The 27,299-nt window shown below is 51.0% G+C and overlaps 1 protein-coding gene across 2 annotated transcripts in view; it reads right to left on the bottom strand.

Moving 5' to 3' along the window:
• Positions 1 to 9,429: 9,429 nt before the first annotated feature.
• EHD3 (EH domain containing 3) overlaps positions 9,430 to 27,299 on the bottom strand; it is a 29,104-nt gene continuing 11,234 nt past the window's right edge. The window contains exons 3-7 of one of the 2 annotated variants that reach the window (XM_081594464.1): positions 23,330 to 23,427; positions 15,535 to 15,947; positions 14,668 to 14,832; positions 11,189 to 11,741; positions 9,430 to 11,123 (exon numbers count right to left, since the gene is read on the bottom strand). In XM_081594464.1, coding sequence (XP_081450590.1) covers positions 11,214 to 11,741; positions 14,668 to 14,832; positions 15,535 to 15,947; positions 23,330 to 23,427 — 1,204 coding nt within the window. In that variant the 3' untranslated portion in view covers positions 9,430 to 11,123; positions 11,189 to 11,213. Of the gene's footprint in view, positions 11,742 to 14,667; positions 14,833 to 15,534; positions 15,948 to 23,329; positions 23,428 to 27,299 lie in introns of both variants that reach the window. The other variant, XM_081594463.1, reaches the window with a different exon arrangement.

Genomic DNA, 27,299 nt, shown 5'->3' with positions numbered 1-27,299 from the left:
GACTTATGTTATTAGGTGCTGAATTTGTGGGTGCATCAAGTGCAGGAAAGGGAGAGATGGTCGAGGACTTGTGACCAGGGTTGAAAAGAGAGGAAGGCAGTAACAAACCAGAGTGGATATATTCCTGAGTTGCCTTCTATGGGAAGGTGTTGGCAGGTGGCACAGGGAGGAAAGGGTGCAGAGCCTTACGTCTGACGGATGTGGTTCAAAGAAAGGTTCAACAGCCTGCCCAGGTGATGGGCTGCAGAGTTGCTGGTAATGGACTTGGCTGGGTGAGCTGATTGGTTTGTAATAGGTTCACACTGTCCTGCATCTTCAAATGGCTCAGCTGGAAGCACTTTTCAGTGGTACCTTTCCAAAACTGGAATTTCTTAAAAGAAACAGGATAGGAAGGTTCTGTTTTGCAAAGTTGTTCTCAGGTACCCTCCAAAACTGTTGTACCACTGGAGAAACAGGAGAAACGCAAGCATCAACACACACACACACACTCACAAAGGTTCTCAGCTGCTCTCTCTTACACACACACACAAATGCTGAAGCCCTGTAGACACAGTAATACTCCTAACATTTGGCAAAATTGTTGAATTAGGGCTAAAACCTACAACAACTGAAATAACTTTGTATGAAATCTTTTTGGGCAGAGGGAAGAAGTCAGGGGAAGAGCATTGGAAGGATTGCCTTACTCTTCATCCTTGTTTGATTAATGCTCACAGAGAGAGGGCGTGGGTTGAAATGGATCATATTCCCCACACCCCTCAATCTGCCTTTTTTATTTAAAAAAATGACTCTGGTTTGAGATACATGAATGATACATTTAGTTTTCAAGGGCAATTTTGCTTTTGTATTAGAAGAAAATGAAAGAGTGCATTTTTAGAAACTTATCTAGAGAGTTGCATTTCCTGAGCTGCAAGGAAAAAAATAAATTCTTTCCCTTCTCGTGACTTATCTCCTTTTCTCTCAACAATAAGTCATCTTGGGTCTTTTTTTTCCATGCTTGGATCAAATGAGACCAACACGGAGAGAAATGATGGGACATGATGGCTTCAAAACTTGGTCATGCTGGAAGGGCAGGCCCTGAATGGTAGAACTGAAATGGGAGGGGCTGAGAAGGAGGTATGAGGACCAGGGGACCAACTGCTCCCAAGATAAGCTGCAGCTTTGCAGACAGCAAATTAAATGAGCACCTTTTTTTTTCTTTTTTTTAAAACTTCTTATTTTGTATTGGAGTATTGTAGATTAACAATGTTGTAATAGTTTTAGGTGCACAGCAAAGGGACTCAGCCATACATATACATATGTATCCATTCTCCCCTAAACTCCCCTCCTGTCCAGGATTCCACATAACATTAAGCAGAATTCCAAGTGCTTTACAGTAGTTCTTTGATGGTTATCCATTTGAAATATAGCAGTGTGTACATAAAATAAGCATCTATTTAAATCTTCTTTCTTCTCTAGACCCCGGATCCCTCAAATCAAAACTCAACCCCTCTTAACACCTAGCAGTCATTGACTGTATTGTCTCAGTGAGATGGGAAGGGAGCCAGACAACCCAGACCCCAGAGTTCATGCCAGGCAGCACTTCCTTCACTGTGACATACAGCTATTGAATGCCGTGTGGGCAGAGAGGGATCTGATTTCTTTCTTTCTTTTTCATTAATAGGCTTTATTTTTAGAGCAGTTTTAGGTTCATGGCAAAACTTAGCAGAAGATATAGAGAGTTTCCATACACCCCCTGGCCCTACACACGAACAACCTCCCCAACTCTCAACACTCCCACCAGAGTGGTATGCTTGTGACGATGGATGAATATACACTGACGCATCATATCACGCAAAGCCCAGAGATAACCTTAGGGCTCACTCTCGGTGTTGAACCTTCTATGGGTTCTGACAAGCATATTTTGCTCCCACATTACCCCACAGATGCAGTTCCGGGCATATGCTGATTGGGCAAAGTGTTATGAAAATGAGATCGTGACTGCAAAAGATATCACATCAAGAAAAGGTTGGTCCAGATATGCGGGTGTTGACGGATAGTTGTAAAGATCCAGAGCTCCACAGGTGCCTGTCTGAGGCTGGTTGGACATGATGATTTTCAAGGTCCCATTCAGCTCCAGACCCATGCTTCTGTGGCCTAGGCCAGACACAGTCAGGAACGGGCCTTATGAAGGCATGTCCTACAAGGGGTGCTGCTTATCCAGCCTGTCCTCTCTGACCAACATGGTCTTCACACAGCAATTCACTGGAGGTCACCCTGTTGCTTGAAAGTACCTGAAGAAGTTCCTTTTTTCTCAAGACTTTTCCAAGATGATAAAATGATTGAGACTATGGAATAAGATCAACATAATTCATTAAACTATTAACTATGTCTAGCATATGCGAGTGTGCTAAGTTGCTTTGGTTGTGTCTGACTTTGTGTGACCCTATGGACTGTAGCCTGCCAAGCTTCTCTGTCCATGGGATTCTCCAGGCAAGAATACTGGAGTGGGTTGCCATGCCATCCTCCAGGTGAATCGTCCTTATCCAGGGATTGAAGCTGCATCTCTCACATCTCCTGCATTGGCACGCAGGTTCTTTACCACTAGCGCCACCTGGGAATGTTATTTATTTAAAAAACTACACATAATATATAGTGTGACTCTGGTGCTAAATTTGATGCCTCTTCACAGAGGCACTGGTGACATTTTAGTTTAGGAGGGATGTCCTACTGTTCCCCCTTTCTGTGACCACAAAGCCACAGCAGACTGGTCACAGAAGGTACCTTGGGCCCTCCCATCAGTGTTCCAGGCAGCTGCTACTTGTCCATGGCCGCTAGGATGTAGAAACCAGCTCTGCAGATGCTGATCCCCTAAGATATTCTTTTGTTGTCCCATTTCTTTTTCATCAACTGATCTTCTACTATACCCTACAAGTCTGCAATTAAAAATTGCAATCTCATCCTTATCACTAGGGCTTTCACAGCTAATGTAGAAAAGTTTCTATGCAGTGGTTCTAGGCTTCTGCTTAAGGACAGCATCTTCACCAATTCAGCTCCTGAGGAAGTGTCCTTGCCTCTAATGCTGCCTTTTGGAAAGTATGCTCTGTCCATCATCTATGGACCCCCATCTCTCTCTGAGCTGAAGCACATCCAAGAACAGGACAGACATGCTTTTAGTAAGAAAAGAAGAATTGAGAGTGATTTGGAAAAAATTATTTCATTCTACAAAGGAGAGTCCTATGGCCCTTCTCCTTATCACTAATAAACAACCCTTTGGCTGGAGCTGCCTGAGGTGTAACTCTGGAACCATTTCACCTTTTCCCCTGCATGCCATGGTGCCAGCTTCTCCCAGTAATTCACCGTGGTGTGCCCAGTAGGTTTGGTGCCACATGGCACTTATTTTCTGGGAAGGCTGCCTCTTCTATTTGCACGGTCAACTCCCTAGTCCCCATGAGACCAATCTCTGGTTGGATTTATCACTGAACAATTGACTGTTCAATTGTGCCAACCAGTATTTATCAAGCAACTTCTCTCTGCCAGACCCTTTCTTTTATTGTAGGTTGGCTTCCCTGGGAAGCATCCATCCCTGGGATGGAGTTTAGCATTGTTGTTATTGGTTAGTTGCTGAGTTGTGTCTGACTCTGTAACCCCATGGACTGTAGCCTGTTAGGCTTCTCTGTCCATGAGATTTCCCAGGCAAGAATACTGGAGTGGGTTGCTATTTCTTTCTCCAGGGGATCTTCCCAATGCAGGGATCAAACTCCCATGTCCTGCATTGGCAGCTGGATTCTTCACCACTGATCCACCAGGGAAGCTCAAGTTTAGTAGGCAGCAGGTTTATTGGAGGATGCTCTTGGAAAGGGAAGGGAAAGATATAGGAGGAGGCTGAGGGAGGTGTTGGGCTGCAATGTAGTCATGAGTGGTGGGCTGAGCCCGTGTGGAGTTCTGAAGTGAGAGGGCCCTTCAGAACTGTTCCAGGTGGGGCCAGGCTGTTATAGCCCCTCATTGACCTTCACTGGTGCAGCTGTCCATGGGAAGAGGGGGTGGCATTGTGGGAGGCATATCGCTGCCACCAAGGACAATTTCTGGAGATATCTTGAAGTTAGGGGCTGGCAGCTGGCAGCCCTGCAGCTGAGGACATAAGCACTTGAGACAATCCAGGTGACACAGCAAGGCAACACCTGCCCTGTGCTTAGCTTAAGCCTTCCAGGCCCTGGGAAGGATTTCATTACCTGGATGGTGAGAATCAACAAGGATGCAAATGACTGTGCTGTGAGGGGCCGCTGCAGACAGAGATGCCAAAGCCCTAGGGATCTGCAGGTGATGGGGCTGCTGGTGGCGGTGGAAGAGTCGCTTCCTTGGGGGGAGTGTTTGAACTGGGTCTTAGAAAAGCCTGGCTTGCAGATTTTTGTCCTTATCCAGTCGAGGCAGCCTGATTGAAATCCTTGGTGCATGGAGCGGGCTTGCTTGTACACAGACCATGAGTCCTGAATTCCAAACCAGACTTTCAGTCAATCCCCAGGGCTGGGGAGTGACGTCTGACCAAGTGCGGCAGCTTGGAGTCAGTTTGCTTGTTTTCTCTTCATCTCAAGAAGTTCCAGGAAATGTCGCCGCAGAGGTCAGGGCTGCTATTATCTCAGCCCTCACTTCCCGTGGCCCCTGGATGTGCCAGGAGATCAAGAGGACAAGCGACATCTGCTCTGGGGCCTGGACAGTTACTCTGCTTGGGGCAAGAAGCACCCTCTGACTTCTTTGGAGTTCTGTATTTTCATGCCATGGCCCATTCCTGAGGGGTAGAACTTTCTGGAATGAGGGGAATTACTGTGTGCTGTTGAGAAAGCTGTAGAGGCATTTAGGAAGCGGATAAGATCCAGAGGGGAAGCCTCCATAGGAGCAGGTGCCTGCACAGTGGTGTGTCCCGATACCCACCCAACCCTGAATCTCCCGCCTTCTTCTTTGCTGGATTGACAAGACCTCTCCCACTGGGCCATGCTGCTAGATTCATGCCTGTGACTAGAGTCACAGCCACAGCATCTGGCCCCATGGCCACAGGTGCAGACTCTTGGTTCCCCCAATCAGCCAGTGGTCACCATGGACCCAGCGCTGGGAGAGGGAACAGACATGGCTGTGGAGTAAGGGTGTGTGTGTGTGTGTGTTGGAGAGGGCAGAATGCCCAGCTGGGAAGCAGTGGTCCTCTGGCAACCTGGATGGGGTGGGAAGAAGAGCAGGAGAAAGAGAAGAGAGGAAGTGGGCTGTGAAAAAGGAGCCCTGGACTAAAGTCAGATTTCACCAGCAGCATCATTACACCAGTATGTCTGAGATTCTCTCGAAGATGAACCACATCCTGGGCCCATCCCACAGTGGGGTTGAGAAACAATGAGGGTCATCTCCTCTCTACTCTAACCTAGTATTTCCTTCTCTCTTAGCTCCTTGTCTCAAACCAACATTAAGAGATGCTATTTAAAAAAACACTGGCTGGCAGGAAAGGAGACATCACCTTACCCAATGCTGTGATTCTGGGACTTTGTGAATGAGGATAAACATTTGACATTTGGGTGGTGTGTTCAATGCCCTGGAGGATCTACTCTGACCTCTCTGACCTATGACATCCATAGGTGGTCTGTTTTGGGGCCAGGCTGTCATGCTGCCCCTTCAGCCACCAGTGAGTGCACTTTGACTGTTCACAGCCCTCTGTCAGCACCAGATTTTGGTGGCCAGGAGGCCAGGCAGGGATGCAGGGCTCTGCATTTTTGCCAGTGGCAGGGGCCCCAGTGGTCTAGGGCCTATGGGTCCCTACAGGTAGTCTCTGGGCCCAGGGCACCTTTCAGGTATTCAAGTACTACAAGCCTTGTGCTTCCCATCTCCTCCACACCTCCTTGTCCATTCTCCTTTCTCTCTGTGTCTTTTCAGGCTTGGTTGCTTTCCTTCCTCCTCATACATAGGAGTCTCGCCTCTTCTGTGAGGCGTGAACTGTGCCTCTTCTAGCACATGCCAACAAAGCTTACATATACAGTGTTCATGTTACTGGTGAACTTTCTTTGTGTTCTCATGATATCTACAAATAATTAAAATGATCCCTACTTAGGGCGGAAATGAATGGGGGCACAGAGAGGCTGCATGGTTAATTTTGATGCTGGACTTCAGGTGGCCCCAAGCCCTGCACTTCCTGTGTCTTCTTTGGGTAATGATGTGCGTACATGCTGACGTGCATGTACACTTCCCTGGGGAGGGGAAACTCTATCCATGAAATTCTACAGGAGGAGCTAGAACTGCTATTTTTTTTTTTTTAATATTTCCTTATTTAATAGTCTTAAGTGTTCTGAGTGCATACCCCCTAGATTCTTAGAAAGGGATTATTACTTTGAAAATTCCCCAGTCATTATTCTTTCTAGAAAGCCCTGTCATCCCCTCTCTTGCTCACTTATCCAGCAAGAACCACTTCAGGGTATCCTCCCAACACACACACCCACCCACACACACACACAATGTGGTTCTTGGGTACTCTAGGCACAGGAAGGACTGAAATTTCTAACCCTTTAAAGTTGGGTGACACATACACACACCCTTCTAGGAAGCCTCCCCTGCTGCAGCCTCGTCCTCTCTGCACATCTCAGCAGTGCTCAGGCACCCTAGTTAGGCGGCATATGATCATTAACATTCCTGTCACTATTGCAGGCCACTGTTTCATCTGACATCACAAGCAACTCTTCTAGCTTCTTGAGCATGAAAAGGAAACTGTAAAGTCAGGAAGCTTCTGTGTTAGCTGCTGGGTCCACCTCTGGCATGATCCACTTCAGCAAACTCTCCCTTGAGTATATCTGGTTGGCAGGGCTTAAAATCACAAGGATGTAATTTTAAGGATGTGAACCTGGTTGCAAGGGAGTCTGGGAATTGTAGTTCTTCTCTTTCCAACCTGTGCATTCTCTAACTCAAGGCAGACAAACACCCAGTCAATCCTCAGTGTTGATATTGTCACAGAAAGAAGACAGGTCTTATGAGTATTTGCCTCCATTAGTGCAAATTTCTTCAGCTTAAAAAGTGACATTGAAGGACTGGGTCTCGGACATTACAGCAAATGGCTCGGACACTAAAGGACTTTGTGCCGATCACCTATGCCTTCAGCTTCAGGTGACCTTGGTTCTTGAGAAAGCAGAAGCTCAATCTCCTAGAAGACTTGCCTTTACACGTACTCAATGGACTGAACTATGGAAAGAACTTAGCAGGTATTTTGGTTGTGATAGTTTAGGTGATGCTGGGTGAGAAATAGCCCATGACTGTCAGTGGCTTAAAATTATAATGACTAGAGTTTGTATCTTGCTCATGCCACCTGTCCAGTGCAGACTGGTAAGGGATTTTAGAGAGACCCAGGGACCTGGGCTCACCAAGGCTCCCACACGCATTCCTGGCCAGGCAAGAGAAGCAGAATGTGGCAAACTGCATGCTTGTTTCTGCCCAGAAGGGTCATGTTGCTAACTACCATAAGTCGCCAGCCAAAGCCTAACTTTAAAGGGGTAGAAAGTTCGGTACTTCCTGTGTCTAGAGGACCCAAGAACCACAGTGTGGGGAACACTAATTACCTCCACAGGGAGGTGGTGGGGAGAGCTGCATTCTTACTTCCTCCTGTTTCCCTCATGGCTCCAACTAGGATTACTGACATTCTCTATTACCACTTTTCTGTCCCTCTAAGCACTGAAAATTTCAACTTTAAAGATACTGATAAAATTTTTACTTGAAACGGCCTGTGGAAAACCAGCACAGTCCCCAGGGGCAAAATTCTCATCATGCTTTTCCTCAAATACATCAATTTTTCTGAGTCTGTCATGATTTTGTGGGCTGGGAATGCTATGTGTTTATTTTTGTACAAAAACCCTGTCTTTCTTGGATTAGAGAAGGGAGACGATGGGCCCGAGAGGCGGACCCCAGGAGGTTTTGAGTTCAGTTCAAGAGCCCCACCCTCACCCTCAGCTTTCTCTGGCCACCTTCCACTCCCTCCCCATTGGAAGCCATTTTTGACTCTCCATTTTTGAGCCCCCACTTTGACTGCCCGCCGTCATCCCAGCACCTGTCATAGTCCCTCACTGTATTATCAATGTTTGTATAAATGTCTCACTTCCCCAACTAGGCCATGAGCTCTTTGAGAGCTGGAACTTGATGTGATTTGATCCACCTAGAACTGTCCCCCCCTGCACAGATGGCATGTATTCAGTATTTTTGAATGGTTCAATGGATGTCTGAATTTCATCTTAAGGTCTTTTTGCAGGAGATTCTCAGTGTCTTCTGAACAGAAAAATGGATGGATAGAGGCATGGATGGATGGACAAATTAGAGAATAAGACTGAATCTGTACAGAGGCTAGTTAACATCTCACAGGGAAATAAGTCTGTTCCCCCAACATGGCTCTACTAATCAGCTAACATGTAAATGTCTGCTCCTGGAACAGAGGAAACCAATGGGAATGGGGTGACTCAGGGCAACCTCTCACCACTCTGCAAACTGGGGCCAGGCCCTGCTATGGCAGTAGTGTTCCCCGTACAAGACTGACCCCTCAGGTGCCAGGGGCAGGTTTTCTGGGGACGGGGCATAGGGTGTGGCTCTTCCTGTCTGAGCATTTCTGTGGTCCAGACTGAGTGTGGGGAAAGGCAGACCAGGCCAGTGGGGTCTCTAGGGCTTCTTGCCGGTGAGACTGCCATGACAAGGCTCTGCTCTCCACTTTAAATGTTCTCCAGGCTGAGGCAGGAGAGTTCCCCAAGCCCCCAGAGACTGCGAGAGGTCAATAGGTCCAGGCAGCAGGGGCAGAGGGACAGCCCCAGAGAAAGTGTTCCCCATCTGTCCCCTCATCTGTGTGGAGAAGGCTCAAACACCATCTCCTTTTTCTCAGGAGATGGGAGAAGTGTCAACACGGAATTCCCATGCCTCCCAGATCTCTCCGGGGCAGAGCCTTGAAGAAGGGAGGGGAGAGACACAGAGAAAGGAAGGGCAGGAAAGTGGCACATGTGTGTGTCCAAAGGGTGGTGGGGTGAGGGAACCAACAGACACCCCTCTCCATCTAAAATAAAGACAGAAACCTTCCCTCACTCTGCTGTCCTTCGCATTCCCCTTCAGTTGAAATAAAGGCATAGAGCTGAGAAATGGTCCTCTGTTGAGCTTGGCACCTGAATTAGAGGAGGCTGGACCTCTGTGCCTTGGTTTTCCTTTGGTCTTCATTTCATGAGAAAGAGAATGTGTGGATGCAGAAGGAAGCCCAGGAGTTGGGGACCATCTTCCCTCCAGAGTGGCAGGGTGGTTCCACCAGGGCACGGCAGTCAGTGGGCCTGGAGAAACACCAGGCCAACAGGACACTACCTGTGGATGCTGGCTATAGGTGGCTCCGATCCTCTGCCAGAGATGCCCAAGTTAAGAACCCAAGTCCTCTCCGTCAGCCTCCCACGGAATCATGCTCTATGGCCAAGTAGATACCAAAGGATAAATGTGTTATATTAACATGAATACTAATGACAAATGCACTGCAGTAGTAAGCACATTGTAGATACATAGAATATTCTCTATATAGTCTGAACATAGATACAAAATAACTTATACTTGTTTTTGTTTTCCATCACAGTAGGAGCATAGCATACAAAGTGACTGGTTCAGTGGCCACAAAGCAAGCCAAGGGAGAGACCGTAAGGGCGGCTGTAGGGCATCAAGAATGGTGGGGATTTGCCAGACACTGCAGAGTTGTGGGTCCTGCAGGGAACACAGCCTCAGACCTCTTGAACTGGCCTTCAGGACAGTCAGCAGGAGGTCCCACTTGAGAAGAGTTGGAGGCTGCATTTGAGCCGGGATGATTCAGGCTGCGGAGTGGGAGGGGGAGCAGAGTCAGAGGCAAACAGCACCCAACAGGCCAGGTCACGTTCCCACTGCTGCTGTTGGGCTTCTGCGAGGTTGGGAACATGGGGCGCATCGCCAGAAGGCACGGCTTGCTTCTGTGCTGTGACAGATGGCCAGACTGATGGCCCACCAAATGCTGGCTGGCCCTTCTCGCTTGCCAGCCTTTTCTGGGAGCCTGTGAGGGGCCTGCGTGCTCAGCTAACTCTTCACAGTTTGTCATTAGCCAGAAACACAGGGATCCTGTACATCATCACAGCAGAGGGCAGAGTCTATGGCCCTAGCTCCATCACATGTGAGCTGTGTCACCTGGGAGGGTCACCTGAACTCTACTGAGTCTCAGGCGCAAATGGGAGGGGCTCACACAGACTTCCTTGGAGAGTGGTTAAGGACAACTTGGAATAAAGTATATGAAGCGCTTGACGCAGCTGCTGGCACTCAGAGGGGTGGATAAATGTGTCGAGTACAAGCATCCATACAGAGGCCAGGTGGGAAAAACAGGAATCTCACAAAATCTGGAATAAAACCACCATTGACTGGCTATGGGAGCAACGGATGATGAGACAGTTTCTTTGCTTTCTTTCCTGCCAAGTTTTTCCCTTTTTGCTCTGGTTCCGAGATTCTTTGAAAGGAAGTGCAAGCAAGCTTAAAGCCAGGTCTGCCGAGGCAATCAGAGCCTCAGCATGGGAAAGAAGAGGGCTCACAGCTATGTCTTTTCAAGTCTGGGGCCTGGTTCCCTGAGGACGCTTCCCCCTTCACTCCCCTCCCTGCAGAAGCCACCCTCCCCTCCCATCTCCTGGCCCTAGAGCAGATTTCATGTTAGCAAGTCAAAGAGGTGGGGATAAAGCGTAGAAAAAAGTGGATTGTCTATTAAGTGAAAAGCTTTTTCCATCTGCTCTGGGTCCAGGGAATCTGGAGGTGAGTGGGCCATCTGTGGCTGAGTAAACTTCCTCCACAGGAGAAGGTGGGTCTCCAGGCAGTGGGACCAGGGAGGTAAAGAGGGATGGAGACTGAGGCGTGACTCCTAGGACTCTGGGTGCTTCTGTGCTTTGCCAATTCTGAGCACTTGGAGATGTATCCTGGAAACCTAGGGATCCTTGTTCCCTCCTATCTTCAGTGCCGGTCTCAACATCTGTGTGTGTGTGTGTGTGTGTGTGTGTGTGTGTGTGTGTGTGTGATCGCCTCTCCCATCTCCTCTAACATCTGCCTGCGTGTGTGTGTGTGTGTGTGTGTGTGTGTGTGTGTGTGTGATCGCCTCTCCCATCTCCTCTAACATCTGCCTGCGTGTGTGTGTGTGTGTGTGTGTGTGTGTGTGATCGCCTCTCCCATCTCCTCTAACATCTGCCTGCTCTGGACCTCCCTGGCTCCCATCACTCGGCAGCCTTCCTTTTGGAGGGGGGTACAAGGTGGGCAGGCAGCTCGTTGGGCAGCTCGTGCCCCTCCAGCTTGACCTTGATGAGGTGGTTGGCCAGTGCGAACTCCTCATCATCCAGCATGCCATCCTTGTCAATGTCGGCCAGCTTCCAGATCTTGCCCAGCACGCTGTTGGGCAGCTTGGAGCGCACCATCTCCTTCTTGGCATTGGCGCCTGTGATCTTGCCATCCACCGGTGACAGGGTGTAGAAGATCTCATCGTACATGGGCTTGTCCCTGGACACCACCCACTCGGCATCATCGATGCCCTCCCCGGCCCCCTCTCCGTAGCCGTGCCCGAAGGGGCCATGGAGGGTGCCCTCGAATGCTCCGCCCTTCACTATCTGGGCGGGCCGCTGGGTCTCCTCCTGGCGCACCAGCACCATGAGCTGGGCAATGTCATGAGCCAGCATGTCATCCACCACCTCCAGCAGCTTGCTTTTCAGGGGCTGGAATTTGCTAAAGTCCTGGGCTTGTAGCTGGTCCTGGGAAGAGAGAGAAAAAAGGTGAGGACAGAAGACAGTGGGCCCAGAAAAGATATGAGAGAAAGAGACAAAAGGCATATTGGCTCTTGGTGGATTTTTCAGGAGAGAGGCTAATTGCAGGGGTTGGAGAAGAAAGAGATTTAACAACTGGTTTGATCTGTTTGGGGCTTTCCTGATAGCTCAGCTGGTAAAGAATCTGCCTGCAATGCAGGAGACCCCAGTTTGATTCCTGGGTCGGGAAGATCCCTGGAGAAGGGATAGGCTACCCACTCCAGTATTCTTGGGCTTCCCTGGTGGCTCAGTTGGTAAAGAATCTGCCTGCAATGGAAGACCTGGGTTCGATCCCTGGGTTGGGAAGATCCCCTGGAGAAGGGAAAGGCTACCAACTGCAGAATTCTGGCCTGGAGTATTCCATGGACTATATAGTCCATGGGGTTGCAAAGAGTCGGACACGACTGAGCGACTTTCACTTTCACTTCACTTTGATCTGTTTGGATTCCTTTAGTATTCTAGGAAGCAAATACAGTCAGGCCTCCATATCTGAGGGCTCTGCTTTTGTGGATACTACATCATTTTATATTATAATGAACTTGAGCATCCATGAATTTTGGTATCTGTGGAAGGTCCTGGAACCAATCCCATGTGCATACCAAGGGACAACAGTCATTACATTTCTAAGTTCCTTCTGGCTATTGATTGAACAGTGAGTGTTTCTTGAATGCTCCACCCCTCTGAGACTGAGTCATGTGGGTCTCTACTTCAATAAGGGTTACACTTGAAAACACCCTCCACTACATGAGCTCATTCTCTTCCTTGTGACCTTCTGAGAGTGGGAAATCACATTCTATCACCATTCAGGAAAGGAAAAAGGGAGGTACAGGCAATGAGAAATAAATCACAGTAGAAGCCAAAGGTCATTCCCAAGCCAGTGGTTCTTAATCAGGATGCTTGAGGGATTATCTGGAGAGATTTTTCAATGATCAGCTTCTCCCTGAGGGTTCTGACTCAGGAGGCAGGAGCAGGTAGGCAGGTTTTATAAAAGCTCCCCTCCTTGCCCTCCCATGACCACCACACTACATAGTAAAAGAAATGTGTTCTGCTTTGCGTGTATTTGCCATTTTTAAAGGTCCAGGTCTCAAACATCCCCAGGTTCTCCTTGGCTGATATAATGACAAGATGAGAGCTTCTGGCTCCCACCCTGGCTCTGGCCACAGCAATCTCAGGACACTGGGAGGAGGCCAGTTTACAGGAGACAGTCTCAGGACAAGCACACTGAGTTCACTACAGAAAAATTCAGAAAACACTCATGGCTATATTTCAAGACCAAGTGTGAGCCTGGGCATCCTCACCTCCCTTCCAGGGTGGGGCTGGGAGGAGTGTGGAGGGTGGAGCAGACAAGCCCTTTCTCCTGCCCTTGGGCACAACCTCCCTAGGTCCCTGTCTCTCCTAGCCTATCCATGTCAAGGTGTGTTTGGTGGGCTTCCAACTAGGGGTCCCAGTGTCTTCCAGGGGTCACAATGAGTGCTCCCATCAGCCCACACATATATCCCCACAGTACAGTCATTTACATACTGAACCAGCATCCCTAACAGAACCTGACATCAGGTGGGCAAACAAGCGAGAAGGTGAAACCATCTATGTTGCAAAAGAATTCCTCACATTAAAAAGTCATATGATCCCTTTCAAATGTCATCTTCCCCAAAGTTTGCTTACAGATCATTAAATTCTTAACAGAAAGAGAAACTGAAAGTTGAAACCCGAATTATGTGAAAACAATTCTGAAACACGTGACTGGCTCGTTGTGGATAGTTATAGGAATGAATGGATACATGAACAAATGCATAGTCTGGACGTCTATGTTTTTCTTTCTTTTACTAGATAGGAAAGCAAAAATGCATATATTTGGGACTACACTGATGTTCTGAAACCCTCCGAGCAACAAGAGCAAAAACAATATTACTACTACATCTGCTATTTTTCCTAATCCCCTAATTCTTGAAAACTTTTCAAATAATTACACAATCATGGGAAGTTTCAAAAATCATGCAGAGGTAGGTTCCTTGTGCTCATCCCCCTGCCTCCTCTACTGGTGACATCTCACCTAACTTCTTACTGCATTTAAACAGCATAGTCTGTGCCAGGCCATGCTAACTGCCTTACAAACATTAATCTGATTTATGCTCACAATATCCATATAAGGTGGTGCTTTTGTAGCCTCAACATGTAGACAAGAGACAGAAGGTCAGAGAGGATCCAGTTAGCAGGGTGTGGTAGGTTTTTGCTTAGACCTTGGACAGCTCCTGGGGTTTCTATTTGCAGCCTGTGTAAACATTACTAAAACCATAGGCAGGTTAATTATATTTGTAAACCTCAGTTTGCTCACCTGTGAAAGGGGGATGAAATGCCTCCCCCAGAGGATTGTTTTAGGGGACATAAGAAACTATGTGTGACCGACCCTGGCCCAAGAGAGGCGCCCATGGTGCACCCCAAAGATGACAAACTCCTGTGCAGATTTCTGCTTCTTGGTGGCGTATGTTCAAATCACTGCCAAGGCAGATCTCAGCAGTAAACTTAAGCAATGAAGGGCCAAGAGAATGTCTGTCAGGTGATTTGTCCTGTTTCACATGATGTGGTGGGGATTCCAAACTGGTAGTGACCGGGACAGGGGAAGGTCATAAGCTGGAGGTATCAGAGCCCCCTCTAACACGCTGCCCACTGGGAGCACTGGGGCTCCATGTTTCTCCCAGGGCCCAGGTCTGGCACCTGTTGGGCCAGTGTCAGCACAGCAGGAAGGGCAGACCCAGGGCCACCTGCCTGCCTGTTGATTCTGGGCTGAGTTTCTGCAGGACATCCTAGGGTGGCCTACTCCAAGCTTGAGCTGCTCAGCCAGCTCGTCCCTTTCCTGGAGCCCCCAGACCCTGGTTACCTGCATCCTCTTCAGGTTGGGGAAGTCCCCAGGTGAGATCTGGTGCTCCCGCTCAATCTGGGCATAAATCTCGGCCAGATTGTTCACCAGCTCCTTCTTCTTATTGTCCTTTCCGAACATGGAGGGCATCTCCTTCTTCAGAGAGCTGATGATATAGGCGTGAACCTGAATAACAGGGGCAGAGAGAAGCCTTCAGATCAAGACCTCTAGTTCTTTCCTTGACCATCAAGATCAAGTTCTTTCCTTCCCTCCAGGGCGCCTCTCACCCCATCTTTTCCCACAAATCCCTCCTCCTGCTCCTACTTCTGAAATAATTTATCTCCATCCTCTTTCTCTTCCATTGCTTACAGCACTGAGCTGTTTCACTAGATCTTGGGGAAACGGGAGCTTGTGGGGAGGTTAAGGTCAAGGCAGTAACAGGGATGGTAATTCTGGTGATGATGTTGATGAGGAAGACAGTAACAACAACTGACACAAACAAAGCACTTGTGAGCATGCCAGGCACTGTGATGAGGGCTTTTCCATCTTTATTCTATGTTTTCTTCTAACCCTTTCATTTCACAGATGTGGAAGCAGGCACAGAGCAACTAAGGGCATTGCTGAGGTTGGGATCACACTGTAAACTGTGGAGTTGACTCCAATCTGGCCAGCTGACGCCAGGGCATGTCATTGTAACCACCACACTACCCTGCCTCACCCCCTCCGAGTGAGCATGGCTGATGCTCACAAGGCAGTGACTACCGGACATCCTCACGTGGGCAGACAATAGCTCAGGGTTGCAGGCAGTAGCCCTCTCCTCTTGCAGCTGACCCCATCCCCAAACCACTGGCCCCACCCATGCTGTCCCTCTCCCAGAGGCAGCCTCACCTTGGCCAGCCTGGCTCTCTTGATGAGGTCATTCAGCTTGCGCAGGGCAGCGTTTCGGGGCAGACTCTGGATGTCTCTGAACAGGTCCTGCTCCTCAGCCTCAAAGAGCTTCCGGTTGTCTGGGATGAGAAGTGGGTGGGACCAGAAGGAGCCGATGTAGACCCGGATCACCTCGGGTGTGTTGACGATCTTCCCCAGGGACCACATGAGGGCCCCGTACACCCGCATCAGCTGCTGTGTCTCGATCTGGTCGGCCTTGTTCAGCACCACTCGCATCTTGTCCTCGTGGTTCTTGAGGGCTTTGATGACTTCCGAGAACTCATCGGAGATGTCCAGCTTGTGGGCGTCAAAGAGCAGGATGATGCGGTCCACCCGCTCGGCGAACCACTCGAGGACCGCAGCGAAATCGTACCCTGTGGCAGAGCAGAGTCAGGGGGTGGGGCCTTTGGGGTGAAGGGTAGGGATGTGGGGTGAGGCGGCAGTGCAGTGGAAATAACATGGTCTCGGGAGTCAGATCTGGGTTCAACTCTGGCTCCTCCATCTTTTCACTATTTGGCCTTGAGCCAGTTACCTACTGTCTCTGAGTCAGTTTCTCCATCTATAAATGGGCATATGAATAGTATCTAGTTAACAGATTTTTAAGGACCAGAGATGCTCAGCTCACCTAGCAGCTAGAGAGGAAGCAGCTTCACCTCTCCGTCTCCTCTTCCATATAAAGGGCAATAGATGGGGATGTGAGGCTCAGAGAGGTAAAGTGACTTGCTTGAGGGCACACAGCCCAGGAGCAGCAGCGCTGGGATAAGGATGGAGGTGTGGGGCCTTCTGTCGCCCCCCCCACTGCCACACCTCTGTCAGGGCGGTAGGAGCCCTTCCTTAGGTTCTGGGTGGGCCCAAAGACCCTGGCTCCCAACACCACAGGGTTTTACAGGCAGAGACCTTGGGGTCCCAGAGCTCTTTGCCACATTGAGTGGGAGACTGAGCCAAAAGGAAAAAGCCAGCAGTTCCCACCCTGCCTCACAGAGGAAGATTAGAGACCAGGGAAGGTCATCCAGCAGCTGCCTTGCCACCGAGTGAGAGGCAAGAAGCTCTGCTCGCCTGTAACAAGGTCCTCAGCGTGAGTGCAGCAGAATCTCCTGGAGAGACTGTTAGAGCCTCAGACTTCGATTCAGTTCACATCACGACCTCAATTCACCCCCACACCACCCTCTGAGGCAGGCACAGTCCCACTTTCCAGAGGAGAGACTCAGAGATGAGGGGAGAGTCAAATTGCTGACATGTGTGTGTGTGTTTTTGCAGGGCGGGGGTCAGGACTGGACCTGGCTACAGGGCTCTGGGCACCCTACACAGGTCCTGCTGGCAGTGGTCCTGCACCTGTGAGTCCCCTGCCTCCCACTCCCCTCCTTGTGCCCAGACTGGGCTCGCAGCTCCAATGAGCCCCAAGGTCCCTGTTCGCCTCTTCCAGGGGGGCCTGCAGCCTGCACCCACTCCCTCCCCTGTCCCTTCCGAGGGCTGGCTCTGGCTATTTTTAATCTTCCTCAGCACAGCCAAGTGGAGGGTGGCTCTTACCTCACCTCCAGAAGGCAGCCCCCTCAGAGCCATAGGCAGGAAGGGGGGCAGAGGGCTCAGAAAATCAGGGCAAACTGACTTCCGGGCCCCAGTGCCCCAACAACCTGGAAAACGGGTCGCAGCCTTGCTGCTGCGGTGCCTGGAACCAGCAAGCTTGCCCTCCGCCGTGGCTGGGGAGGGCAGTGGGGCTCGGAGGCCTCTGCCCTTCTGCTGAGGCCTGCTCCCAAATCTAGCCGGACAAGGTTTTGGCTGTGGTAGTGCCAGCCATGGGGAGGGTGGCTGCGAAGAGCAGGCTGCCCCCTCCCTATGTCCCTCTGTGTGGCAGATTTCAGCCCTCACTGCTCAGCACACCTCACGTGGCTGCTAGTGGCAACTGCTCACCGTCAGCTGGGCAGCCAGAGCAGCTAGTCCTGGATGCTTGATGACATAGCTCAAAGCAAGCCACTGAGACTGCCCAGGGCCCAGGACCAGAACGCAGGTCTTCTGACTCTAAGCCCAGCTCTCCAGCCACCCCTCCATGGGCTGGGGAGATCAAAGGGGCCAGCGAAGCTACAGAGAAGAGGCTCCTGGCCTCTGAGCCCTTGCCAGTACACAATGACAGTAGCCTTGCACAAGGAGCCTCTGCTGCAAAGACCTGGAGGGAGTGGGGCAAATCTCAGAAGCCTGATCGGACCCTGCGTGGGGAGGGGCAGGAGAGGGACGACACCGGGTCAGTGCTGCCAGAACAGGGCCATGCCTGTCCCCATGGCTGGGTCAGGTGCCCCTCAGGCAGGCGCCAGCCTCTCGGCTGACCCAGAGAACCGTCAGGATGCATCGTCCCCCCCACTGCACCGGGAGCTGGTAGGGCAGGGCCCGCTCATCCTCCTCTGCTTCCCTGTGCTCAGCACGGTCCCCTGCACACAGTAGGCGCTCTATCAGCACATGCTGCTCAGAACTGAAATGTGAGACCTGGTCTGCCTTTTATATCCCAGGGACAGTGAACAAGCCATCCCTGGGCCTCAGTTTCCTGGTCTCTGAATTGGAACCTACCCGACCCTGCCAGAGGCTGGTTGTGAGGATCCAATAAACGACGAGGATGCAGGTGAGATTGCCTGCAGGTGACCCTGGCTGTTCCTATGGCTCTGCCCACTCTATAAGGAGCTTCTTCCAAGCCTGAGTTTCCATGACTTGGGTGTGCTCTGAAGGGGTCATCTGAGGAGCACTGGGCTGGACACACCCACCTCAAGTTTCCGCTCAGCTATCAATTTGCTGTGTGTCTTGGGGCAAGAAGCCTCCCTTCTCTGGTTCTTGGTCTCTTTGTTAATCTGGATGAAGGAAGGCTGGGGCCTGCTGTCTTCCATGTCCTGGGTGCCCATATGAAGCCTGCTCCTGCCTGAGGGCAGGCAGATGGCTTCTGGGAACCCTTTCTAGGATTTCAGAAGCACCGAGGCCTCCTCTTTATCCTTCCACTTTTGCAAATTCTGCTTGCTCTGGCAGGGCTGGCTATCAAATTACCAGCTGGGGAATTCTGAGAAAGCTTCCTCCCCAGGTGTGGCTACGAGGAAATGAGAGTCAAGCAATGACTCTGCGAGCTCTCTCTGAAGCTCAGCCTCCCTGCTCCTGGCTATGGAGCCTCGGGGGCTCCAAGCTGGGTATCTAATTAGTTTTGTAGATTGAGATTATGCGGATCCAGGAATGGAAGCATCAGAAAAGCACGGAGTAGACCTATTCAGGAAAGGGGAATGGGCTGCTTTCCCATTTAGTTTCTGTGTGGATTTAGGCAAGTCTGAACCTCAGTTTTTCAGCTGTAAAACGGGGATAAAAATGACTGACTGGTGAGGGATCAATGGTAGAACCATGGTTACAAGAGAGCCATGGGGAGGGCCCAGATTCAGTCTGGAGGCTCTGCCGTGACATCTGGGGTGACGAGCCCCCTTTCCCTCGCTGGTACTGGGAACGGCTCAGAGCCCTACAACAGAGCTCTCAAGTCCGTGAAGCAGCCCAAGGGCTCAGGCAATGTGGACTAGTGGGTGGTGGGAGGTTCAAGCTCTGAAGACTGATGGTGAAGCTGGCCATCCTGGAATTACAGGTAGCAAGTCTGCCTCCTCTGGGAGAGCGGGTGAGCAGCCCCTGGAGCAGAGCCTGGGCAGCCTGCAGGCCTGCCCCCCACCCCAGGCTCCAGAGCACTGGAAGGAAAGCATTTCTAAGTAATTCCAGGCAGGAGGAAATCAATGAGACAAACAACAGTAAGTGCAGCAACTCCTTAGTCATCAACCAGCTTCCTTCACAGCCTGAGAGGCAGTGCAAGGGTGCTGACAAGGCAGCACATTTCTTGGTATTTTCAGCTACACAGTCTCATTTGACTCTCATAACTCTCCATGTGCCAGGAGGTAAACAGGCAGACACATCTAACAGGGAAGGGAGAGGGAACAGAGAGGTTAAGGGGCTCGCCCAAGCTCACACAGCCAGGTGGTGGTAAACTTGGGGCTAGGACCCAGATCCTTACTCCCCTCTGTGTTCCCTTCTTGGCTCAGAGCCCCACAAAGCTGGAGCTCCGGGCGCTGAGCCCTCTAACCAGGCACTTATTTGAGGTGGGTACATAAAAGGTTCTGTTTCAGAATCTGTCAAGATTTAAAGACATCTTAGAGAAAGAGAAATTAGAAGGTATCAGTTTGCAAAGTGTGGGACTAGTTCAGATGACAAAGGCCACACTACATGCCCCCCAGAAGTCACCTTGAAAAGCAGCCCAACAGCCTTGCCCCAGGCCTCCCAGTGGCCACAGGGTGTCCATTCCCCCTGCTGAAGGGACTCGGGACTCTGCTACTCTGCCCTGGTGTGTGACAGCCCTACACTGTGTGTATGTACAGCGTGTGGTCCAGGGGCCTGCAGGCCCCTAAGTGAGGGCGCCAGAAATAGGCCAGGGACGGGAGACTGTGAGGATCTGACCCTCCGGGGTCCCCAGGGGAAAGCTGCAGAGGAGCGCATGCCCCCATTTCTCTTCTCTGAGCTTCTCCTGGGCAGGCAGACCATGCTAATGTGCTGAAAAGCTACTGGACAGGGAAGCAGGAGACCAGAGTTCCCATCCTGGCTGTGTGACCTGGGCAAGTGTTTTCCTGCTCCGGCCCTGCTGAGCTCACCTGCACAGGACGGGGTCCGCTGGGAGTGATGTGTGCAGTGCACCGTGGGGTTGCTTTTCTAGGGTGGCGCCTGTGGGGGTTTCTAGCTGGAAGGCGGACAGGAAATGTGGTTCCCTAGTGTGAGGACACTCAGACTTCCGGAGCCTTCCTCTTCCACTGCATCCTTGCTTCTTCCCAGTAATGAGTCCTGGGCTGAACACATCCTGTCACTTCCAGCAACTGCCTCCCTGCCCCTCTCCCACCCACCCCAAAGCATCTGCATCCAGAGACAAGTGTGGGCCGGGACTTCCCAGGTTCAGGTTCCCAGACATCCCTGCTTCCGCTCTCCCACAAGACACACAAGGCACCCCCAGATCCGGGCAGAGGGGCCACAACCTGACCAAGGACCACACTTGGCCCAGCTCTGGCCTGGCGCCTGAGTGCTCCATCTGTGAAGTCTGAGATCCTAGGAGGGGCCTCTGGGAGAAGTGGCATACCAGGCTTCGGCCCAGAAGAGGCTCAGTGTAAATGTGATGACGATGCCCTGTTTTCTTGGTGAGACACAGCCTTGAACCTAGCATGAGGTTCAGTGAGCGGAACGTGGCTGGATTTCAGGCTTGACTCACCACCTCAGTCAGATGCGCGTCTGCTGGGCTATCCATGGATTATCCTAGCCCTGGGCTGCAGGAAGGCAAGAAGCACTGAATCTGTGCTGTGGCCAAACCCAGAGTTCTGAGAGCCCAGGCGAAAGGCCACAGGAAGTGTGTTTGGTTCTGTGCACATACCTGTGTGAGTGCATGGAGGGGTGTGTGGAGAGGGGTGTGATGAATATAGATAGGGGGTTATATGTATATAGGTAAACACTGAACTACTGAATTCTATGGCTGATTGTGAAGGATGGGGGGGGGTCTTCATACTAGAAACTTTCCTTATTTGGAGTGCTCCTGATATCTGAGGGTATCCAATCCCCACCTTCTATTTTCCTGGTTTCTGTGGAGTGCTGAGGTTAGCCCTGTCCCAGGCTGATGATGAAGGACTGGCAGCTCAGCTCTCAGCTCTTGTTTTTATCCCAGGCTACTTTGCCAGCAGCTGCATTTATAGTCTAGGCTCAGGAGGGCAGAGATCAAACTGGTCTGCAGAGACATACACTGGGCTATCACTTCTCCCAGAAGTGGGGTGAGACCTGGTGGTAGTCAGCGTGGGGTGGGAAGGGGATAGGAAGGGCAGGCAGGAAAACCGAGCCCCCAGTTTACTGTAGAGCAGCCACTGAGGTCCAAAGATAAAGTCAGGAGAAAAGGTAGAGGAATAGGAAAAGAACGGAATGGAACAGAAGCTGAGGAAGGCAGGCATCTCTAGAAGCAGGGCTGCCATGTACAGTTGCATAGGCAGTGCACTGCACAACTGCAAGGAAGGCCATTATATTGATAGATTGCCCTGGTGCTGTTTAATAGGGTGGCCCTGGGTGTCAGATAAAGACGAAAGAAGGGAGCTCACTGTGATCCAGTTCCAGAGCTGATGTTCAATTTTCCATTACTGTCTGTGGACATCACGAGGTCAAGTGATGGGTATCATTACCCTTTGTTACTCACAGGGACATTAAGACTCAGGGGAAAATGTGACCTACTGAGACCCACAGGTTCTAAAACCCAATGCTCTAAACTCCCAGTCCAGTGCCCTTGGAAACCCAAAAGCTGGAATCCTCTCTGGATCCCCGATCAGGCTGCACTTACAGGAACATAGCCCCCTAACCCTTGGGGAGTTCAGGGGGAGAACTTTGTCTGCTCTCTTCCTTGAGAAGACACAGGCTGTCTGTGTAAATCTCCTTTAGGCCTAAACTTCGGATGAGCCTAGAGGAAGCCTTAATGATGGTAGGGACTGGTCAGGAGGGAGGGAATAATTAGGGAAACAAAGAGAAGCAAAGCAGCTGCCCAAGCTGCTCCCTGCACCCCGCCACGGGGCCCTGAACAGAGTGCTTCCAAAGGGCAGGTAGGCCAGAGGGAGGGGGTGAGACGCTCCCCTCTCCCCCCGGGGCCCGCTTCGCCCCTGCACCACCATACATGCACCTCACCCCAGGCACGTGTGGGAGGAAGGCGGGCTGTCACCGAAGGTCAATTCTCTGCCGCCCAGAGAACTCTTGCCTGTGCAAAGCCTTCCCTTCCCAGAAGCTGCCTTCTGAGTGCTGCTTTGGCTCCTGCCCAGCTCCCAGCTCCAGGACTGGGGTGGGCACGGCTTCATCAGCTTTTCTTACCAGAAATACAGCATCAGCACAGAAAGGGTAGGGGGCCGCCTAGGGCACACAGCCTGGTGTGGCTGGAGAGGCTGGAGGAGCACAGTCAGGAACTTTAAGACTTTTGCAGTATCCATCTAGTGTTTTAGAGTTAGGAAAAACCCGATGATGCTAGTGATGGTGATGATTGGTAAGAAATCATGTTTACTGGGCACTTGCTACATGTCAGACAGGAGGCTTTTTACTTGTATTATTTCTTTTAATCCTCAAACAACCCTAGAAGGTAGATAGAATTATGCCCCCTACTCTACAGATGAGGCAGCTGAAGGAAAGAAACCCACCAGGTCACTCTTCTAGGAAGTGTTAGAGGCAGGCTCAGAATGCTGGTGGTCTGGCTCCCAAGTTCAGGCTCCTGACCCCTCATGCCAGTGACCACCCTCAATGAGCAGTCACCCACATCTGCTGGAATGGGCAGTTTTCAAGTGCTCTAATGAACCCAGCTCCCTGCTCTCACACCCCAAAGCACACTGTCATCCTCACACTATTGGCTGAAGTCCTCAGCCCGCACTTGCCTTCCCTGCAGAGCTGCCAGCTCCCGGGGCAGGAACAGCAGGACCTTCAGAACAAGTCAGGGTCTGGCCCAGGAGGAAACCTGATGAGGCGAGTAAGGCTGATGCTGATATGTCCATTTCACAGATGAGAAGCCTGGGGCCAGTTGCTCCTGAGTGACAATGGACCTGAACTCTGGTGCTAGCCTAGGACCACCCCACATAGCACATAAGGCAGCACTGACTCATCAGGAGACAGCAAGGCCCCAGGAACCTCTATCCTGGTATAGAAGCCAGAGAATATTCTGGAAAGAACACAACACAGAGCCAGGGCCAAGCCTACCAGGTGCCTTGCTTACCTCTGCTGATCCTCTGCTTCTCCCCAGAGAGGATGCCTGGTGTGTCAATGACGCTGATGCTCTCCAGCACGGGGTTGGGCAGCTGGGCACACACAAACCTGCACGGGTGGCAAGAGACCCATGGTGAGGTGCTATTCTGCTCTTGCCTCTCAGGCACCCTCATTTTGTCCCCATACCAACCTCTCCTGCTCTGGGCAGAGGTTCCGACGCTCAGCCACCTTCCCATGCAGACTCCCAGCCCCAAGTTAGACCAGCCCCCACAGTAGACCCAGGATCTGCACTTGGAGGAAGCTCCTGGGCGCATTCTAAGGGGCCTATGTTTGTGGCCCCTGCTGGTAGGGACACCAGGATGTCCAGCCCTCGATCCCTGTCCCCAACCCCCACCCCCAGGGGCACAGTCTGGTAGAATAGTGGAGGTGTGCACAAGGACAACCATGATATGGGTGCCATGGGACCAGCACCCCCAAGAGGTCGAGTGAAGGACTCAGGAGATTCAAGGTGGAAGGAAGGCTTCCTGGAGGAGAAGACACTACAACTGGACTTTAAGAATGGGCCACACCATGCAGGAATGCTTAGGTGGGCTTTTAAGAGGCTGTCCAAATACCAAACATTGCTATTAGGATAGCGTGCATGCATGCTAAGTTGCTTCAGTCGTGTCCGACTCTGTGTGGCCCTAGGGACTGTAGTCCGCCAGGTTCCTCTATCCATGGGATTTCCCAGGCAAGAATACTGGAGTAGGTTGCCATTTCCTTCTCAAGCCTTAATCAAGGAAACATTTCCAGCATTATATCCCAAAGTATCCAAATACAAACTGGTAAACCTAAGCCAGATCCTTCTCACTTCAAGTCTTCTCTCTTAAATGTCATTTTTGGTGGAAGCCAACAAGGTGTCTGACCATCACAGTTCCAGTTCAAGGTCCCACAGTCTTGGGAACAGAGAGGGAAGGGAGCCTCTGCTCTCCAGTGAGGTGGCTGCAGAGATGCAGGTTTGGCGAGCAGGCCAGGGATGCAAGGGAAAGAGAGTCTGGGAAGCCTCACAGGGGAGACAGAACCTGAAGTGAGACCTCAAAAGGTAGCCAGTTTTGCTGGGAGGACAGGGGTGTAGGCAGGAAGCTAGGGTGTGTGTGTGTGTGTGTGTGTGTGTGTGTGTAGCTAGGTGAAGATACAGACATGCACAGAGTGGGGATGGCCATGTAAAGATGGAGTCAGAGATTGGAATTATTCTGATACAAACAAAATGCCTGGAGTAACCAGAAGCTGGGAGAAGCAAGGAAAGATTCTCCTCTACAGGCTTCAGAGGGGGCATGACCCTGCCAACACCTTGATTTTGAACTTCTAGCCTCCAGAACTATGAGTCAATATTTACTTTAAAGCCACCTAGTTCATGGTAATTTGTTCTGGCAGTCCTAGGAAACTAATAGAAGCAGGTGGAGATGCCACACGGAAATGAGAGGGGGGAGGGGAGCATGTATGCGTGTGTGTGTGTGTGTGTGTAGGCATCAGGCCAGGGGACACTATCACTGAGATGAGAACCAGAATGCTGGAGCAGCTAGAGACGTGCCCGGACAGGGAGGTAGTGGCCAGATTATGAGGGCCTTGAAAGCCCTCATAAGGATCCACATTAAGAAATGCGGATTTTATACTGAGGGTGGTAAAAATCCATTGGAACGTTTTAAGCAAAAGAGTGATACAATCTGATATGGTGGTTGTCAGCTTTTCCAGATCAGTTTGGTAAATACTTAATGAAGCATGTGCTGTGTTTCTGGCACTGTGCTAGATAGTCCATGGCACGGTCCCTTTCCTATTAAAGCCCATGGTTTCCTCTATGCCTTGGGCCCAGCCAGATTCTTGTCCATAGGTTCTAAGGCACACACCAGCATTCCTCAATAAATTCCACATTTTGCTGAAACCAGTTTGAGCAGGGTTGCTGTCACTTGGTGACCAGGAGGTCATGTACATGGAGCTGGTGTTTGGAGCCAGGGCTCTGGTTGAGCATCCCCCAGGCCAGGTGCATGGAGTGAGAAGGGCAGGGGCTGAGGGGGACACCAGGTCATAGGGGCCAGAGCAAAAGGGGGCCGGGGGAGACTGGAGAGGGTCTGCCAGGGAGACAGGAGGAGGCCAAGGAGCTGAGAGGGGATGGTGGTTGAGAGATGGGGTGGGGTGAGGACCGGAAGTGCTCATGGCTTATCACAGAGAGGTCACGGACAGTGTTCACATGGGCAGCTGTGACAGGGGAAGCCATGTTCCACAGGGTGGGGGGCAGGAAGGAGTGAGGAGGTGAAGCCCAGAAACTTGGCTGTGGAAGGAAAGCGAGGGGGTAAGAGCTGGTAGGGCCTGCTTCAGGGTTCTCAAGAAGATAATTCTCTGTGGTAAAGGAGCCAAGGGAGGGTGGAGCTGACAGGAAGAGGAGTCATTGACAGAGCTGTCCCTGGGAAGATGGCTGGATGTGGGGGGTTCTTGGGTGGGGGGTGGGGAAGCAGCAGACCTGAGGGTAAAGAGGATGCAGCTCTCGGGGCTGCATGGAGGGGCAGGCCCGATGCAAACAGGCTCCACTTATGGACAGACTGGAACCAAACCAACTGCAGGGAACCCATGGATACAGGATTCCATCTTCTCTAGAATGGGAAGAAAGGTCATCCACTGCAAGAGGAGGCTGAGGTGCCTGGAAAAGGCTTGGGACACCCCCAGAGAAGGGGAAGGGAGATGTCAGGGGGGAAATAGAACCCCTGGGCAGTACAAGGACGAGAAGCAGGCACCCAGGGTTTAGCTATCCTGTACGTGGCTGCAGTGAAGCTGGTGGTACATGGAAGGGCCTCCCCAACTCCCTGCCTTGCCCTGCTCCTTGTTTTTCCTCCCAGGGGACGTACCTGGCCGGTCCTCAGCCAACAGTACATGTATACATCTGTCAGTCAGCTGTGGCGGCTCCAGCAGAGAAGTCACAGTGTTCCTGCGTTAAGCCATGTTCTTTGAATCCTCTCTGCTTATATATATACTGCTGCTGCTGCTGCTAAGTTGCTTCAGTCGTGTCCGACTCTGTGCGACCCCAGAGACGGCAGCCCACCAGGCTCCCCCATCCCTGGGATTCTCCAGGCAAGAACACTGGAGTAGGTTGCCATTTCCTTCTCCAATGCATGAAAGTGAAAAGTGAAAGTGAAGTCGCTCAGTCGTGTCCGACTAGTAGCGACCCCGTGGACTGCAGCCCACTAGGCTCCTCCATCCATGGGATTTTCCAGGCAAGAGTACTGGAGTAGGATGCCATTGCCTTCTCCAATACACACACACATATATATACACCTTTTTTTTCAGTTTTCTCTGCTGAAATGTCCTTTTTTTAACCCTTTGCATGTGACTTCACTCATCATTGACTATCTGTGTCAAATGCCAACTTTCTCACAAAGTCCTCTTGCCTTGGAGGAGGATATTTACTCTTACCCTATTTTACAGATGGGAAAAGTGAGACACAGACCAGTTGGGTAATCTATCTAAGAGCATGGTGCTATTGGATGGGTTCTTAACCCAAAGCCCATAGTCTTTACCTTTACTCTAAATGCCTTCAATTATAGAAAGTAGCTTAAAAAACTTTTAAATGCGATATGCATGCAAAATTGTGGTGTGGATCTACATTATAAGCCTGATCAGGGGATCAGCCTGAACTCTAGGTAAGAAGAGTAATGGGAAGGCCCGGGTCAGCTTGTGGAGCAGCCACTAGAGCTTCTTCCACTCAAACTGACCCAGTGACCTGGTGTTTACAGGCTGACTTGTCTCAGGGGAGGGGACTTGTCCAAGGTCACATAGTGAGTTTAGTAGGAGGGACAGTGATCAAAGCCAGGGCTTCTACCTTAAGTCCAGGATCCCTGCCACCAAGTAAAAACAATGTCCAGAACAGGAGGAACCTTCCTCTGCCTCCTTCTAGCTGGCTGAAAAGCCCTTCCATAGGATAGGCAAAAGCTGGGAACTACAGAGGGCAGCCC

The sequence above is a fragment of the Giraffa tippelskirchi genome, chromosome 4 (assembly GCF_054371585.1).
Source record: "Giraffa tippelskirchi isolate mGirTip1 chromosome 4, T2T-mGirTip1v1.2.pri, whole genome shotgun sequence".
Lineage (NCBI taxonomy): Eukaryota > Metazoa > Chordata > Mammalia > Artiodactyla > Giraffidae > Giraffa > Giraffa tippelskirchi.
Note: the sequence above shows the minus strand (reverse complement) of the source record. Positions and strands in the feature narration are given on the sequence as shown.